The sequence below is a fragment of the Channa argus genome, chromosome 12, assembly GCF_033026475.1.
Source record: "Channa argus isolate prfri chromosome 12, Channa argus male v1.0, whole genome shotgun sequence".
In the NCBI taxonomy this organism is placed as follows: Eukaryota; Metazoa; Chordata; class Actinopteri; order Anabantiformes; family Channidae; genus Channa; species Channa argus.
The window spans coordinates 17359905-17374900 of NC_090208.1; the positions used below are offsets into that span (position 1 = coordinate 17359905).

Below are 14996 nucleotides of genomic sequence, written 5' to 3' on the forward strand. Positions count from 1 at the left end.
GCATTTTGAGTACATATTTTCCTCATGAGGAAAAAGAAAAAATGTCAAACCAGTAAAAACTCAAAACTTTATTGCTGGCTATTCCAATAAAATTGTTTCTTTTTATTAAAATATGTCTCTATCCCTAACTAAGACAAGTCAAAAATAAAACCATTTATTACAGCACCCTGTGCAGCAACAAAATGTACATCATAACATACAAATAAATAATTTAACACTTCTAAAGGTTTAATTCATACACTGTGTAACACAAATTCATCTTTATCTAACACTGTAACATCCTTAACTGTTATACAATTTAAGGATTTTTGTACCTAAAATGCAGCAACATTGAACAGAGTGTACTGTGTCTCACCAGGTTTTACAAACGTAAATGTGGTGGTAAAGACAGCACAGCTGCTCGTATATCATTGTTCGGCCCAGGCATCTTGCCCATGTTCTCCCATTTCCGTATGGTGGGATCATAACGATGAACCATCTTAGTGTCACTGTAGTCCTCCTGGCTGTACCCACCAAGCACATAAAACTTGCCCTCCAAAACTACACTGCCTGCTCCTACATGTGGCACTGGCAGAGATGCGAACACAGTCCATGAGTCAGCTGCTGGGTTGTACATTTCACAAGCGAGCTGGTCAACAATATTAATGTTATTATCTGTGGTGATTCCACCTGCTACATAGAGACATTCTCCCAGGGTCTCCATGCAGTGATGAGCTCGAGCTGTAGTCATGTTTGACAGATAGGTGCTGCCTGTCTCTGGGTGGTACAGAATCATGCTTGCAAGAGACGCGAAGTCACTGTTCTTTCCTCCTGACATGTAGATCTTCCCTTTTAAAAATTTTGCCATATGCCCACTCAGAGGCAGATCCAATGACGAGGTGAAACTGAAAGAGAAAATCATTTGTTATACAGTATCTGTCTGTGAGTAATCCCACAGTTCCTCCAGAGACACAGCATCAGGTTACAATGACCATGGCCACTTGTCTTAGTTGTCTCATTAAAATGCCCATACACACAGTACTGTCCAACTGTTTGTGTGAGTGAAATTCAACCCCAATTCAAAAAAGTTGGGAGGATGTTTTTAATACCTAAATAAAAACAGAATGCAATGATTTGCAAATTTCATCAACTCATATTTTATTCACAATAGAACATAAATAAAAAAATAAAAATGTTGAAACTGAGACATTTTAACTTTTCATAGAAAATATTAGCTCATATTAAGTTTGATGGCAGCATCACATCTCAAAAAGTAGGAACAGGGGCAACAAAAGGCTGGAAAAGTGATTGCTGCATATAAGAAAACAAATGGAGGAGCATTTGAGAACGAATTAGGTAAACTGTCAACAGGTCAGGAAGGCAGAGCCTCTCAAATGTAAAGATGGGCAAAAGTCCACCAATCTGCGACAAACTGATGACGTTCCACAATTTTAGATGCGAAGACTTTGAAGATCGCACCATCTACAGTATATAATATCATCAAACGATTCAGAGAATCAGGAAGAATCTGTGTGCACAAGGGACAAAGCCGAAGTCAAAACTGGCTGCGCGTGATTTTTCAGCCCTCAGGCAGCACTGCATTAAAAAGAGGCCTGGTTCATGGGCTCAGGAACACTTGCAGAAATCACTGTCTGTGAACACAGCTCTCTGTGCAATCATTGCATTCTCTTTTTATTTACGTTTTACACATCGTCCCAACTTTTGAATTGGGATTGTGCATAGTTCATTGTTAAATGATAAATGGTCGTCCATGAACACTCAATATGGCCTGAGTTTCAGAGTCAGTGATGCTTGTTAGTGAAGTTTTAAACAAACCTATAAACAATTTGAAGTATGCAATAAAAATCCCCTCCAGTGTACCTCCAAGCATTTGCAGTCGGGCAGAATTGTTCCACACTGTCTATATGCTCAGGGTCACAAAATCCACCAATGGCATAAATCTTTTCATCCAGCACAACCACAGAGAAATTGCTTCTCCTTTCCTGCATTTCAGCCAACTTCTCCCAGTGGTTTTGAAGAGGGTCGTACCTACAGATTGGTGACAGTTATAAGAATTGAAAAATGAAACATATTTTTGAAACAGTAAATAATTGTATGCATGTTTATCCTTTCTTACCCATAAACAGAATTCAGGGTGTCACCTGTGCCATAATACTTCTTGCCCCCAATTACATATAATTGTCCTTTGAGCACTGCCACCTCATGACTGAACCTTGCCGATTCGGGCATCTCTCCCAATTTTCTCCACTCCATGGCCTTTTGTATCCCTGTGTGGTTTCTCAGGGAATTCCCAAACCAAATCTCTCTGCTAATGCTGCGTCTACACAGGTCTTCAGAGATTCGATCGCCTCCAATCAAGACCAGACTCTCCTTTGGCATATAGATGCGGCACTGACTCTGTGACACGATGCCATTGGAGCAGAAATCCTGAAAGACTGTTTCATAGAGCTCTGTGTGATCAGACCACATATCCAGAGACTGGACCTCTTTAAATTCCTTAAATGTCATCAGTGGAAAATAAATCATTTCCATCAATTCTTTGGCGAATTTAAGCCTTTTCTTTGGCTTAGCTTGGATCCATGCAACCACTGCTTTGAATACAACAAGCTCAGATGGAACACAGAGTGAGTGACTCCTCAGATACTTAAGGAGCTGTTCGGCTGACAAATCCTTAAACTTTGAGGTGCATGCCACCTTTTGGAAATGCAGCAAGACAAAATCCTCCGCAATTTCAAGAAGCTGTGCCATCTCATAAGCCTCAGCAAAAGATGCCACATCAAGGCAGGAGTGGGGATTCATTTCTTGCTGCAGGAAGTTAAAGCACAGTGTGAGGGCAGGTTTGTACTGGAGCTGGAGGGCAGTGACGGTGATCTCAAAGACACACTTCCAGCTCAGGGGTAGAGTCCCACTGTAGGAGCAGCTGATCAGAGCCTCCAGCTCTGGAGCCAACAGGAAGGGAAGAATCACACAAGACTGACTGGACTCTTTCATTCCCAAGGTGAACATGCCCCGGAAGTAATCACTAGTTGCAGCCAGTATTACTCTGTGGACTGAAGACAACATAATATTGGTAAAATAGGATGACTCTCTTTCAGACCAGCTGAAAGTTGCTTTCAGAAACTGCTTTTTGAGGTGTAAATAGTAAAAAAGAATTCCCTGTAAGTCGCTACACGGTGTTGCTACATACAGCATGCACGCCACAAACAAGTCTTAGACCACTAATCTAATACTCCTCTAAAGTTAACCAAAATTCTGTGAAGTAGCATGTAAGGTATGTTGCTAAAAATAGGCAAACAAAGGTAATGATTAGAAACTGAAAGCATACTTGACAGTTGTCACAGTGTTTTTGTTTGTATTGAACACCTATAAAAACTTTAACACTTGCCTTTATATGGAGTGAAATAAGTAATCGGTACAACTCACTATGAAGCGGTTCTCCCAGAGCTTCCAGAATAACATCACATCCTACTCTGTCCATCCACAGCTGTTTGATGGACTGAAGACTGATCATCATTTGTTCAGCAGCCGAGATCCTTCCGTCTTTATTCTGCTCTGCAGTTTGTGTAGAAACACCCGCTTCCTCAGTACACAGCCTCAGCACCCTGGGGACACCTAGTGTTTGAGCTGCAGTCTTTACCTGCTCCACCATGTCCTTGTTAAAACGTGATATGAGTCCTGTGTAGGCAAACTCCACAACTGCCCCTAATCCAACATGATCTACTTCTGGGCCCAAAGACACTGACCAACTGTGAAGCCTTGTATCATCATCTTTTTTACCTGTGCCTTTACTCAGATGTCCCCAGACGAAGGAGCTGACAGCAGCCAGGACAGGTGAGTGTACGTTGAAACTGTGTCCATCCTTTGTGTTCAAAGTTAGGTCGGTGAGAAGGGAGGAGTCCTTGAATTGTGTCAAGGTGTAGAATACGTCTGCGTGATAATGATTTATGCTATAAAGCTTTGTATCCTCGTCATTACTATCTTCATCCGTGAAATATTCTTCTTCGTCATCATCTGTAGACTCCTCTTCTGCCTGACACTCTTTTTTTTGAGTTGTCTGAGACTCTGAAACTGTTTTTTCATCTGTCAGCATCTCACTGTCTTCCCCTTCATTCCTTCTCTTGGAAGACCATGTTCCTGAGATGCGATTTTTATTCCTCAATGAGCATTCATCATTATCCTGCAGTTTCCCAGGATGTTGTGTTTCAAGATATTGTTCTTCATCTTTGAAGCATTCAAAGTTGTAAAATGTATACTCACATCCTGTTGAGTCAGAATCCATGTTGTCTATTGAGTCCACTGAATATGAATCGTTTTGACTTTCGTCATCTTGTGATTTATCTTGGTTTTGGTGAATATTCTCATCCTCAGTCCTTTTTATTTGTTCTCTGAATTGCCCTCCTTGGTCATATTCTCCAATTTGATCCTCTTCCTGATGCTCTTCACCATTATCTTCCTCCTTGACCTCCTCATCTATCCATTGTTTATTTTCTTTTTTCTCATCTATAACCTCCATGTCTACCTCATTTCTTCCTTCTTCCACTTGTTCACCTTCTATAACCTCTTTCTCTCCCACCTCCCCCTTTATATTGTCCTTCATTTCAACCCCATTTTGTTTTTCTTTCTCCTTTATGTTAGTCTTTACATCTTCTACCTTCCTTTCCTCCTCCTCTACCACGTCTCTCCCTGTTAACTTCCACTGTATCTCATTTCCTCCTTCATCCTCCTCTCCTTCTGGTTCTTCTTCCTTCTTTACTGCTTTCTCCTCATCTTTAGTCATGTTATTTTCCTGCCTCGCCACCCTATTTTCATTAGATTTTTCTTCTTCCATATATAGTTTTCCATTTTCCTTAAACTGTTTCCTGTTTTCATCTTCATGCCACTGTTTGTTTTCCTTAATTTCTTTTTCTACTTCCTTTCCATCTTGAATTTCCACAATTTCCTTAAGCCCCATTTCTTCTTCCTGCTCTTCTGTCTCTTTCCTTCTTTCATTTTCACCCTCTTTCTTATTCACCTCCTTTTCCTCATTTACCACATCCTCTTTTACTTCCCCATAATCTCTCTCTTCTTCTCCTGCATCACTCAATTCAACATCTGCCCAACAGCTTACCCTTTCCTTACATCTGTTATCCTCCATCTCTCTTTCCCCCCAGTTATTCTGGAGACATGGATTAGGTACTGCCATACTATTATAGCTATAATCTAAACTAATCCCTTTAATCCCTCAAAATATTAAGGAGCCAAAAGATTGAAGAACACTTACTTTTTCTACAGTTTGTGTGCAGAATTGCACAAAGAAGATCATATATATCCAGTAATAGTCCTGTTTGAGTGTTGCTATTATTGCAAGCAGCTCTACCTCTAGTCTCCTTTGCAGACACTGGCCGTGTTGTTTGTTTCTTCCACTCCTGCCTCTGTCTCTCCCCCTTTATGTAAATACTCAAGAGTGGCACGAGTGCTTATGATTCCTCATATAACCAAATAAGCTGCTGTAGACAGTGTAAAGTATCACTAGGTTATCCAACTTTTAGACTAGACAGTTTTGAGGTGCCAGGCTGGTTGAGTAATTTGTGCACTAAATTTTATAGTTGTGTTTATAGTTTTACTTTGTTGTACAATTGTTTCTTTATCTTTTCTTTGCTTCCTCAGTTTATTAACTTATCATTAATTGTTTATTGGTAATTATATTTGGACAATATTGTATGCTTGAAAGCAATGCACTTTGTCCTCATGTTCTTAAACAATTCAACAGTCTGGTACGGTACTGATCATCCTTTACATTTCTTACATTTATAGTGTAATGATTTGGGCATATATTAAACAAGAAAATGGTTTAGACCTGAATGCAGCTGGATCTCTGCCTATAAGAAACCAAGACATATCAGCCAGCCTTGGCAGGCATCTTTTTTCTGGTTCATATGACTCGGGGACCAGTATTAAATGCCTTCAGGGTCAGGCCTTAGGATCACATTGCTCCTTCATGTCCAAACACTGTGGAATTTGGGTCAAGGATTGAGAGGCACTCAGGAAAGAAGGAGGCCAAAGGGCCAACAAAACAACATCATTTACACCTGTTAGCTTTTGTGTTAACAAAAAAAGCAAACAGCTAGGTCACACTGTAACCTTGACTTGAAAAATAACTTTACAGGCCACAAGCAGCTGACAATGGACCATCACATTCATCCTTTCACTTTGTATTGTCAAATATAGCAACTGGACTATGCTGTTCTAGCATAGTTCTAATTATAAATTTCTTTCCTTGTGTACAGAACACTTGTCTGTAAACATTTTGTTTGCAGAAAATGTTGTGCTAATGTTGAGTTAAAAGCAATTAGCTTTGCAGGTCATAGATATGAACAAGGTACCCTAACACATCAGAAAGTGACAAACAGGCTCTGGCCTTCTGGTTTATCGACTGAATGGCAAGCCTCTCTCAAGAACCTTTAGAAGCGAATATCGTGATGTTTTGTGCGTCAGCTGCACCTTTTTCCATTAAGTTATGGAATTATATTGCTGCCAAAAATATTTCTAGAAATGATACCAACTGTAGTTGTGGTCTCTGAATATATGGAAGACACATTTCAGAGGTCAGAACCAGGCTGCACCTTTGTAGTTGTTTTCACAAAGAGCAAGTATAAATCCAGATTTCTCGGTTGAAGAGCTCTATCTGTTTAGCCTCTATGCACTTTTTCCTTCTGTAAAAGCTGTAAAATAACCACTCTTTAATTTATTAAGAAAGGTGAGTTTCTCTTAAAAGGCTTTGAGGTTGAAGCGGTATGAGTGGGTGTGTACTGGGAATGAAACTGGTGGGCAAGACCTCGCTTCAAAACAAACTCCTACCAAAGGACACAACTGTACAAACACGCTCACTCGTTAATTACGTGTGTATTGAAAATTTGTTTCCTATAAATGCCACAGAGCTAAATATAAGGTGATGTGGAGAAGATGGCAATAAACAAAGTAAAGGTATTATTTACTCTCATGTTCCTGCAGATGTGCAAATGTTGCTCTATTCACATTATCACCTACAGTAGGTGTTTGCCTCTGGGCAGCAGCTCACAATCTGCTTATGAAAAGTCTTGTTTCCTCCTGCAGTCGTGATTGTTACTATGACGATGAACAAAGTGAGAGGAGGAGTGAAGAGAGCTAACCTTGTTTTCCTCAAGAGCAACAAACAATGCTGGGACATACCGTACATGCTTCCTCTTCCTAACAGGAGCAAAAGTACAATTGGAGTAAAAGGAGAGAGTCTTTATTTATCAAAACACTGCAGGCATACCAAAACTTTTTTTTGTCAAAATACAATCTAGTTTTATTGAACTTCTATGGTCCCATTCAACAGAGGTGACCTCACTAATGGAAATTAAACTGAAGACACAAACAGGCCAAAATACAAAAGAATTAAAACGAAAAACTAGCTAAAACTGATAATTTAGAAACAAACATCTTTCTACAAGAATGCAAACAAATTTAATGTGATGTGAAAAAAATGTCTGACTAATTCAAAAACAACCAAATATTAAAATAAAATACAGAGAAGCCATGACAAAATGGGTTTATCAGGGATTTTAGTTTGAAATAAGTAGCATGTCTAATTGTCCAGCTCACTTCTCGTCTTAATAATAATTCATAAATACAGACATAACATAAATATAATTGAACGTGATAGTAATGTTTCAACTGTATGACTGTGAAATAGTTTGTAAAGTGTTTAAAATACTTTAACATTTTAATTAAATTTCACTAAAGATTATTTCATTTCGAGGTCAGCTTATTTTTCTAAAAACACACGCAAGAGCAGGCAGGAATAAGAAGAAGATGAGTCTGTTAAATCAGTCTGAAACAAGTAAAATAAGACATGTAATCCATTCATTAAACAAACAGATGTACTGTAGATCATATATACAATGGGAGCTATATCAGATCTCTTCTGCTATTGCTTTTAAAATTGGGTCATGCTCTATTTTAGTAGCATAAGTCCCTGCATTCATGAAGTATATACCTCAGAGAGAAAAGGGGCCAAGAAGGTGACAACAGTGCCAAGGACAGAGGAAGTGCTCTTTTACAGTGCTTAGGATGCCGCAGTAGGAACAGAAGAATTGCATAGTTCAGCAGCATCGTCTTTTACATGTTTTCCTATTGAGCCTGTTATTTTTCAGTTTGAATATACCCGCGAAGCCCTGAAACCTTTACCCCCCTCCCTTCCCCTCCCCACCTGTCGCTCCTGTGGCTCATTAGAATAAGGAGCGTGAAGAGAGGTCTATTTTTACAAATGAGGGGGTGAGGAAGTGAGATGGAAGGTGAGATTTTATGAGGCAGAAGCAAGCACTGAGTTTATGTTGTTTTCCTCATGAGCAGATTCTGGATGAAAATGTACAGTGAGTGGTTTTTACAGGTAAAATAAGACCTAAATATTTCAATCTGTGCTTTTTTGATTTTACCAGACTACAAAAATCCTTCCAGAATGTAATTTCATATAATCTGGGAGCCATACACAGAGAGCCCACATCTGTTAGAACATCTTTTAGATAGTCAGTCTGTCTAAAGCACCACATATCTGTTTCACTACATTTCAAAGGCTGGTTGAACTTTCTGTAGTGTTTGCGATTAAACTGTTCTTCTACATGTTTGGTTGGTGCTGGGTCAGACCCTGGCCCACGGCAGGAGGAAAGACACGATAACAATGATGAGGGAGAGGGACAGAGGCAGCGAGAGGAGGAGGAAAAGGGGAAAAGAGAGGGACGACGGCCACAGAGACATCAGTTTGGAGCCTCGGGGCAATTCGTCTGGAATCTTCTGCCTCACAATGTTTGGCTGGCAGATGACCAGTGGCCTGACCTGTGATATGCTCTCCTGTAAAACAGATGACAAAATGTAGGTGTCATAAAAATCCCTATCTTACAGAGTTCAGTCAGTTAATTTAGTTAAGACTGATCATTATTATTTTACATATGTTGCAAGTGTAGATAAACAAGGTGCCATGTGAGGTTGGCTTTTTCTAGATTTTGTGTTTTCCACCAAGTGGCATTAGTGGCATGTATCTTTTTTATGTTTAAAATTCAGTACTGATGACAAAAATATCTGCTAGAAAGCAGTCCTCATCTTTCTTGCCTTTATTGAGACACTGGTACATTTTTGGCACCTTGCTGGGCAGCAGGAGTGTGTATTGCATCACTTGCATGCTCACGCATGATAAAAATAAAACGGAGACCCACTCGAAAAATTGTACTCTATAGCACTTCTAGTGGCAAAAATGGTACTTCTGCTGTTCTAATCCACATCCAATCAGACTTTACTGTGTTCTTTACCTCTAGTATTGTCCTGCTGTGTGCTCTGTCAGGACTGAGCCTCAGGTTCCAGCGATGAGATCTGTTACTTCGTCCTCCATCGTCTTCGCTCTCGGTGGTGTCTTGGCGTGCCACCCGTGGGCGCTTGCGTCTCCGCGAGCTGATTCGCTGAAGAGAGCCCGGCTCCTGAAGTCTGAACCATTTAAATTAAAGGCAAAAAGTCAGAAGAGCTCCAAGCTCAGGGGACACTCTGTGAGTGAATATGAATGTGTGTGTGTTTGTGCACATCCAACCTGCAATCTGTATCCTCTATATCAGCATCTGCATCACTCTCACCCTGAGGGTCAGACAGTACACACTCCTCCTGCAGAGGAATGAAGCACACACAAATATGACAATGTGTATGGATAAGCTCAAGATAAAAAATATCTATTTTAAAATGAAAACAGACTAGCTGTTACTTTATGTATGGAGAATGTATTTCTTTCGACAAAGAAAGTGAACTTAGTGAACATTCACTTTAAAGGGGCTTTTATTTTGAAGTTGTTGGATGAAATATCAGTGAGTCATCACCGACCGCCATGATTTAACCAAAAACAGCACTTGATGATGGCATTTGTCTGCGTGAGTGTGCTTGTGTGTCACTTTTTTATTATCACCATTGTTATTATGCATGAATCACATCTCCACACGACTAATAAGCTCTGAGACCCTTCATCTGGTGGTTTATTCCTGTCTCCTAATTTTACTTAGTGACTACAGTAATATAAAGACTGATATCTACTACTACATAATGTCTAGGTATGTATCCAGAGTCCAACTTATTTTCAGTTTCTTTTATTTACTTCTCTCCTTAAAAATTGCTCCCTCACACTTATGACTCATCAGTATGTTGCATCCGTGACAGGTACAGTAGGGGTAGGCGCTGAAACCTAATCATCGTAGGACACTAGCTACCCAACAAGTGCTATTCAGTGCCAACTGGACTTGCTTGAGGTTTCAAGGCTTTTCCAGTTCCAAATAGCTGGTTGCACATCCATTATTTAACCTGTGTGGAGTCATTATCTTATTAACACCTTAAGGGTCATTGACATCACTTGTAGCTTACTATGATGTGTCATTATCCTCAGGTGAAGCATTGAAATATTTAGTGCCTAAAGCTGGAAGTGGTCATGTGGTGAGATTTTTGTTTGTCTGGTTCTTTTATCAGAAATTAACTAATTTGAAAATAAAAAAATAAAACTTTAAATAAGGCCTACACCGTTTGGCATGGTAGTCAGACATGAAGTACTTTACATACTATACTGTACTACCAAGACAAAGTACTGCATTGTGGAATTGTTCACAAGTATTGTCATGTTGAAAAAATATCTTATTAGCTTTTTTGGCTACAGTCAGGAGTTAACAAGCTTAACCTGGTTTTACCTGAATATAAAACAATCTCCATACTGGTACATCAGGGGCTGGGTCATATATGGCCAAAAAAATTAATATCAATCACATTCATTTTGGCTTAGCTTGTGCTAAACAAAGGAGAAACGTATTATGACAAGGGGCTTTAGACAAAACAAAAGTCCTCCCATAGAGGTTGTCAAGTCACATCAAAGTGTGGTTTGGCTTCCATGTCAAATACTGTGTTCTCAGACAACATAAAACGTTTCATTAATTTCTGCTTCAGCAGACGAAAATCATTCTGAGTAAGAGTTTCTGGATGTGACAAGAACCTGAAAACACCTGCTGATCAGATTCTGCAAGTGCCGTAAGTATGAATACTGTATGCACACACAGGCTTGTGAAGACACACACACACGAATGCAGATGCACTCACACATTACCTCCGTGCCATATCCCTCAGAGTACCTGGTTACCATTACTCTGTTTTTTCCACAGTGTTCACAAAGCAGCGTGTCCTGGGAACAGAAAGCACGAAATCAGAGACTGATTGACTGATGGACACTTTAAAATATACAGTATAAAAACCCAGAGACGGGAAAAGAGAGGTGGAAAGGTTAGCAGAAAGTGAAAGGCATGTATTGAGAGCATGATTACAGCTGAAGAAACGCTCTGTGATCTAAGCAGGTTGAGCGATGGCCGCAGACACTTAAGTGGGAAGCCTGAGCACTCACCGGCGTAGGCGTGTGTGCTTCTGAATAAAGTGTACAGGGACCAGCCTCGCACAGACACACTACATCTACCTCTCCACAACTCGCCCCCATCTGAGAGAGAGAGAGAGAGAGAGAGACAAAGGACCAGAGCGGAAAAACAACTGTGATCTGCTGACTTAATGCACCTGAATCTCCTTGTGCCTTTTATCATTAGCCAGCAGCACATTAACAAAGCAAGTTCAAGGAAAAGAGTGAGGCTTTGATGGATGCAAACTTACATAATAGCTAACAACATCCTGTAGAATGGACATAGATTTGTCAAATGTAATCAGTTTTAACAGTGTTTATCACTGACAGTGGCTCAGTGATTTCTGGCTTTTAACCTTTTCCACCTACTCGCATTTTAAACAGCTCAAAAGTGGAGGATGGTTGACTTGCAGTGCCAGACATTTGAGTTTTGAGGGATTTAGTCAACAAATTAAATAACATAATAATCACCATATTCCCCCAGGATGTTATATTACATTACTAGATGTCCAAATTGGAAATTCAGTCTCAGCACAACGTTGTGTCGCAAAATGTGTCAGTAAGCGTGCTTTAATGTCACACAGAGGAAAAAGAAACAAGCTTACCTCACAGTCGTTGTCAGACGTCTCACCGGAGGAAAAGAGGCCGTGGGAGTCAGATCTCCTCCTCAGCATGACCTCTGGCCTGGCTCACACACACTCATATAGACCTGCTGGAGCACATCCAAACACAGTGGCTGAATATGAACCATTGTGAGAATTATTTCCTTCTTGACATTGAGGCTTGATTATTTTACTGATTGTTAGTAACCGACGTGGTGTCATCTCTGTTTGCCAGTGATTTTCAGTCAATTTGAATCGTGGTTAATGGATGACACTCTAATCCCAAGACTTAAGGAGAGTTTTGTCAAATGGAAATAATGATTTCAGTCATCCCAGGATTGCAGTGATTATTTTTAATAATCGTTCTTAGGTTTGTTATATTGTTGTGTCAATATCAGCTAAAAAAAATATACTATTTAAACAGTATTTTATTTAAATACAAGTTTATAAATTAATTAAGCTTTATACCTAAATCATAGCATAACTGAATAAAATCAGAATCAGAAATGGCCATGCACTTTCTGAATGTGGAGGATTTATATTAGAGCAGGCTCATGATAATTGACCGTAGTTCATTTTTACGTGGGCTACAAAGTTTCCTTTTTCATACAGTGAACCGCTGAAGAAAATCGCGCTAGTCGAAAGTGTGATGCTGCATTAACGCAAGCAGCGGGGTCGATTTGTCATCACAGCACCTCACGGTAACGTCTGCTCAACAGTGTCCGCACATCCATTACGTAATAGCCTACGACAGTCAATGTTGGAGCCGGACAACTTTTCACACAAGGATGAAAAGGGAAAAGATGTCGTGAAAATTAAAAGATCGTGTTTCTATTAATTACAACACATGTATCAAAGAATAAGTGCAATAGACATATATTGAAAAACGACAATGAGTCTGTATGATGAACGTTAAAAGAAAAGAACAGAGTGACCCATCTTACCTCAAACGCATCCTGTCCGGGAACATGGAATAATCCCATAAAAGCTGAATGGAGTTTGGCATTTAAAGGATGAGCAGGTGGACGCGGCGATGCTTCTCATTGTGGCGCGGGAAACCCATGAGCTTGCGCTGCTTGTGGATGTTTGACATTGTAGCAAATCCTCTGTGTGATGTCAGCCGGAACGATGACAGTTCGGGAGGCGCGCGCTTGTTCCCAAAACAACGCGGGAGCGCGGAAGGCGGTGGGGGGGGACTTCCATTCCGGATTTTCAAAATAAAGCAAAAGAATAACTAGAGGTTGTAATAATAGTTTTGAACAGATTAAGCTGCAAATAAACTTAAGTGTTTGATTCCTTTCTTATGTAAAATTGTCCTGGTGCTTCAATATGATAGTGTATCTACTGCTTTTCTTTGTGGATAAAGATTATGTGGATTATTTTTCTCCTTTCTGCTTATCCTGTGAGTTCAGGGTCGCAGTGTTGACTTGGCACAGCTTCTTTTTTTTTTTTACGCCGGATTCCCTTCCTGACACAACCCTCCCCCAAATTCAACCGGGCATGGGACAGGCGATGCACGGGGGGGGGGGGGGGTGTTGATTCGACATAATAGGGCCTGGGGGAAATTCTAACTGTGTTATTATGTTATTATTTTTATAACTATATTACATTTTAGAGACCAAATGATTTACACATAAGTTAAAAATAATTAACAGATTATTAAACAGTAAAACAATAAAATCTTATTTGATTTCATTTTGAGACATCAACTAATAATCAGTTGTTATCTGGACCAGTAATATTAAATATTAATAAATACAAAAGCAAATATAAAGCAAATACAAAATGAAATAATCAATCACAAATAGATTTACGGACATACTTCATAACAGGCTTAGGAGGCCCCACAACTTAAAAATACAAAAACTTCTTGTTGATCTGAATTCACCTCTGGGTGGATTCTCCTTCTGACTTGACTTGAAGATGGTTTTATGAACCCAACAATCATCAGGTTTAAAGACTTCTGCCTTTGGACCTGATGATTGTGGCAGTGGCAGCTGTGACTGCCACTGCATTGTTGCAGTGACTATGTGGTGCTTAGCAGTGTGGTACACCGGTATGTAATTGTCTTTTAAGAAAATTAGATGTTTGGTTGCTTAGAGAAATGCAGCACATTCAAAGGTGTGTACCGAGTGGTTAAAATGTATTTAAAGATCACATTTTTTTGTCTCAAAGGGAACAACTGTTGTATCTAGATCAAGTTATCATCCCTAATGACATTATTAAATGTACACAAAAAATGTATTATTCTGCCCTAACCAGCCGCAGACTCATAAAAGTACAAAATCTAGCCTTCATTTAAATGGATTTATAAGTAGTCAAGTTGTGGTTCCTCCCCCTCACAAAGTAAAACCGTTTACATTGTTAAGGCAAACCAGTCATGATTATACATAATTTTTGCACAGATTTTTATCTTGTTCTGTAGAGGCCTGAGAGAAAAGGCAATGGACAACACAAAAATGAGATGAGAAGCAGACATTTACAAACACAACAGAGACACACAAGGGAAACTTGGAAGTTCCAGACCAGTTACATCAAAGGAAGTCAACCATAAATGTTTGTTCTCAGGGGGAATCTGTCTGTTTCAGTAACTGCGCCACATTACAAAATACTGTACAGTCTGGACAGTTGTGTCCTGGTCAAATAGAGTTAAGTTCTAATAAAAATGTATTTCAACACACACCGATTTTTATCTCTTTGAACCAAATATCATTGGTGCTAGTAGGATTAGTGCTTTTATATCTCAAACATATTAGCCTGTGTGATCACTACAAGGCAGGGATTTTAATGCTGAAATAAAGCATCTTTTGCGGCAGGCTTAAAACCCCCATGTGGATAAATAAAAGTGATGTTAACCTTTCCAAATTGAGCTCATTTTGGTCTAAATGTCCCATGAGTCCTGCTGCCGCCTGCAAACAGCAGGGCTACTGAGAGCTACTGAGGGAGACAAAGTGTAATTAGGGGAGACCTTAACGACC

General features: G+C 39.7%; 2 protein-coding genes across 3 annotated transcripts; both read right to left on the reverse strand.

Moving 5' to 3' along the window:
- Window positions 1–53: 53 nt before the first annotated feature.
- LOC137136892 (kelch-like protein 13) lies at window positions 54–7081 on the reverse strand. Its single transcript, XM_067522669.1, has 4 exons — window positions 3424–7081; window positions 2117–3050; window positions 1861–2028; window positions 54–884 (listed from the first exon to the last, which is right to left on the reverse strand). Exons 1-4 carry the CDS (start codon window positions 5180–5182, stop codon window positions 362–364), a joined length of 3384 nt encoding a protein of 1127 aa, XP_067378770.1. The 5' UTR covers window positions 5183–7081; the 3' UTR covers window positions 54–361.
- Window positions 7082–7233: 152 nt separating this feature from the next.
- Window positions 7234–13184, reverse strand: si:ch211-63p21.1 (uncharacterized). Of its 2 annotated transcripts, none has more exons than XM_067522694.1 (7): window positions 12963–13184; window positions 12022–12125; window positions 11411–11500; window positions 11120–11194; window positions 9578–9648; window positions 9306–9477; window positions 7234–8850 (listed from the first exon to the last, which is right to left on the reverse strand). In XM_067522694.1, exons 2-7 carry the CDS (start codon window positions 12088–12090, stop codon window positions 8641–8643), a joined length of 687 nt encoding a protein of 228 aa, XP_067378795.1. In that variant the 5' UTR covers window positions 12091–12125; window positions 12963–13184; the 3' UTR covers window positions 7234–8640. The 2 variants fall into 2 exon arrangements, with proteins under 2 accessions (XP_067378795.1, XP_067378794.1); XM_067522693.1 differs by having other exon boundaries at window positions 12022–12128; window positions 12963–13183.
- Between the last annotated feature and the right edge of the window lie 1812 nt (window positions 13185–14996).